General features: G+C 70.6%; 1 protein-coding gene across 1 annotated transcript in view; it reads right to left on the bottom strand.

Moving 5' to 3' along the window:
• The window catches only part of GPSM1 (G-protein signaling modulator 1), a gene marked incomplete at its 5' end in the record, with an annotated part of 3,162 nt that extends 2,598 nt beyond the window's left edge, over positions 1 to 564 (bottom strand). The window contains one exon of the mRNA XM_014529698.1: positions 404 to 564. Within this exon, the coding sequence (XP_014385184.1) occupies positions 404 to 564 (161 nt within the window). The remainder of the gene's footprint in view (positions 1 to 403) is intronic.
• Between the last annotated feature and the right edge of the window lie 398 nt (positions 565 to 962).

The following is a 962-nucleotide window of genomic DNA, read 5'->3' as shown; positions in this document are numbered from 1 at the left end:
CAGACGCCCAGCAGCCGGGGCCAGGGCGGGTGGCGTGCCCATGCCCAGGCTGGCACACTGTGCTGCTCACCGATGCCCGAGCCTCCTCACTGCCAGGGCTCAGGAGCACCTGGGCCCAGGTCGTGAGTCTGTGAACCTCGGGCTGCGATGGCGGAGCCCCAAGTGTCAGCCGCCCGGGGGAGGGGCCCCTGAGGCTAGGAGCCTGCACTATCTTCCCGAGGCATGGCGACGGGGGCTCGTGTCTCAGCTCACACACGGCCTCCTGGGGGCACTTCCTGGATCCTGGCCCCCTTCCCGGGCTCCCGTGGACCCAGAGAGCTCAGCCCCTCGGCTGCATTGACAGCTGGGCCCCGAGGGCAGGGCGTGCAGATCCTGCCAGAGCCCCCCTGCCCCCCGCGCTCACCGGGCCAGCAGCAGGTCGTGCCTGTGGTACTCCAGGGCGCGGGCGTACTCCTTCAGGTAGAAGTAGGCGTTGCCCAGCTGGCTGTAGATGGCGCTCAGCGTCCTCAGGTCTTCGGTGCCCACCTGCACGGCCGCCTCGAAGAAGGCCACGCCCGCCTCCAGGACGGGCCTGAGAAACCGCGGCCGCCATGCGTCCCCACCCCCGGGTGCTGCTGTGGGAGGAAACGGACAGCACCGTGTCCCAGGGTGATTCCAACCCTGGAAACCCGCCCAACCCCAAGGCCAGGGCCTGGGTGACCGCCAGCACCTCGCGGGAGGCCGTGCTGGCTCCCTGTCCCCCCCTCCGCCCCCGGGTTGTGGGCAGGAGCTTCAGACGAGAGGCCTAACCCTGGGGCCTCGCTCAGCACCCCGAGTGGGCCCCACACAGCACCCCAAAGTAGGCCCCACACAGCACCCCGCATGGGCCCCATGCAGCACCCTGAGTGGGCCCCTCTCCGCACCCCAAGTGGACCCCACACAGCACCCCGCGTGGGCCCCGCTCACTGAGCTGCCCTCAGGAA

This window comes from Myotis brandtii, unplaced genomic scaffold (assembly GCF_000412655.1).
Source record: "Myotis brandtii unplaced genomic scaffold, ASM41265v1 scaffold691, whole genome shotgun sequence".
Classification (NCBI taxonomy): domain Eukaryota; kingdom Metazoa; phylum Chordata; class Mammalia; order Chiroptera; family Vespertilionidae; genus Myotis; species Myotis brandtii.
Note: the sequence above shows the minus strand (reverse complement) of the source record. Positions and strands in the feature narration are given on the sequence as shown.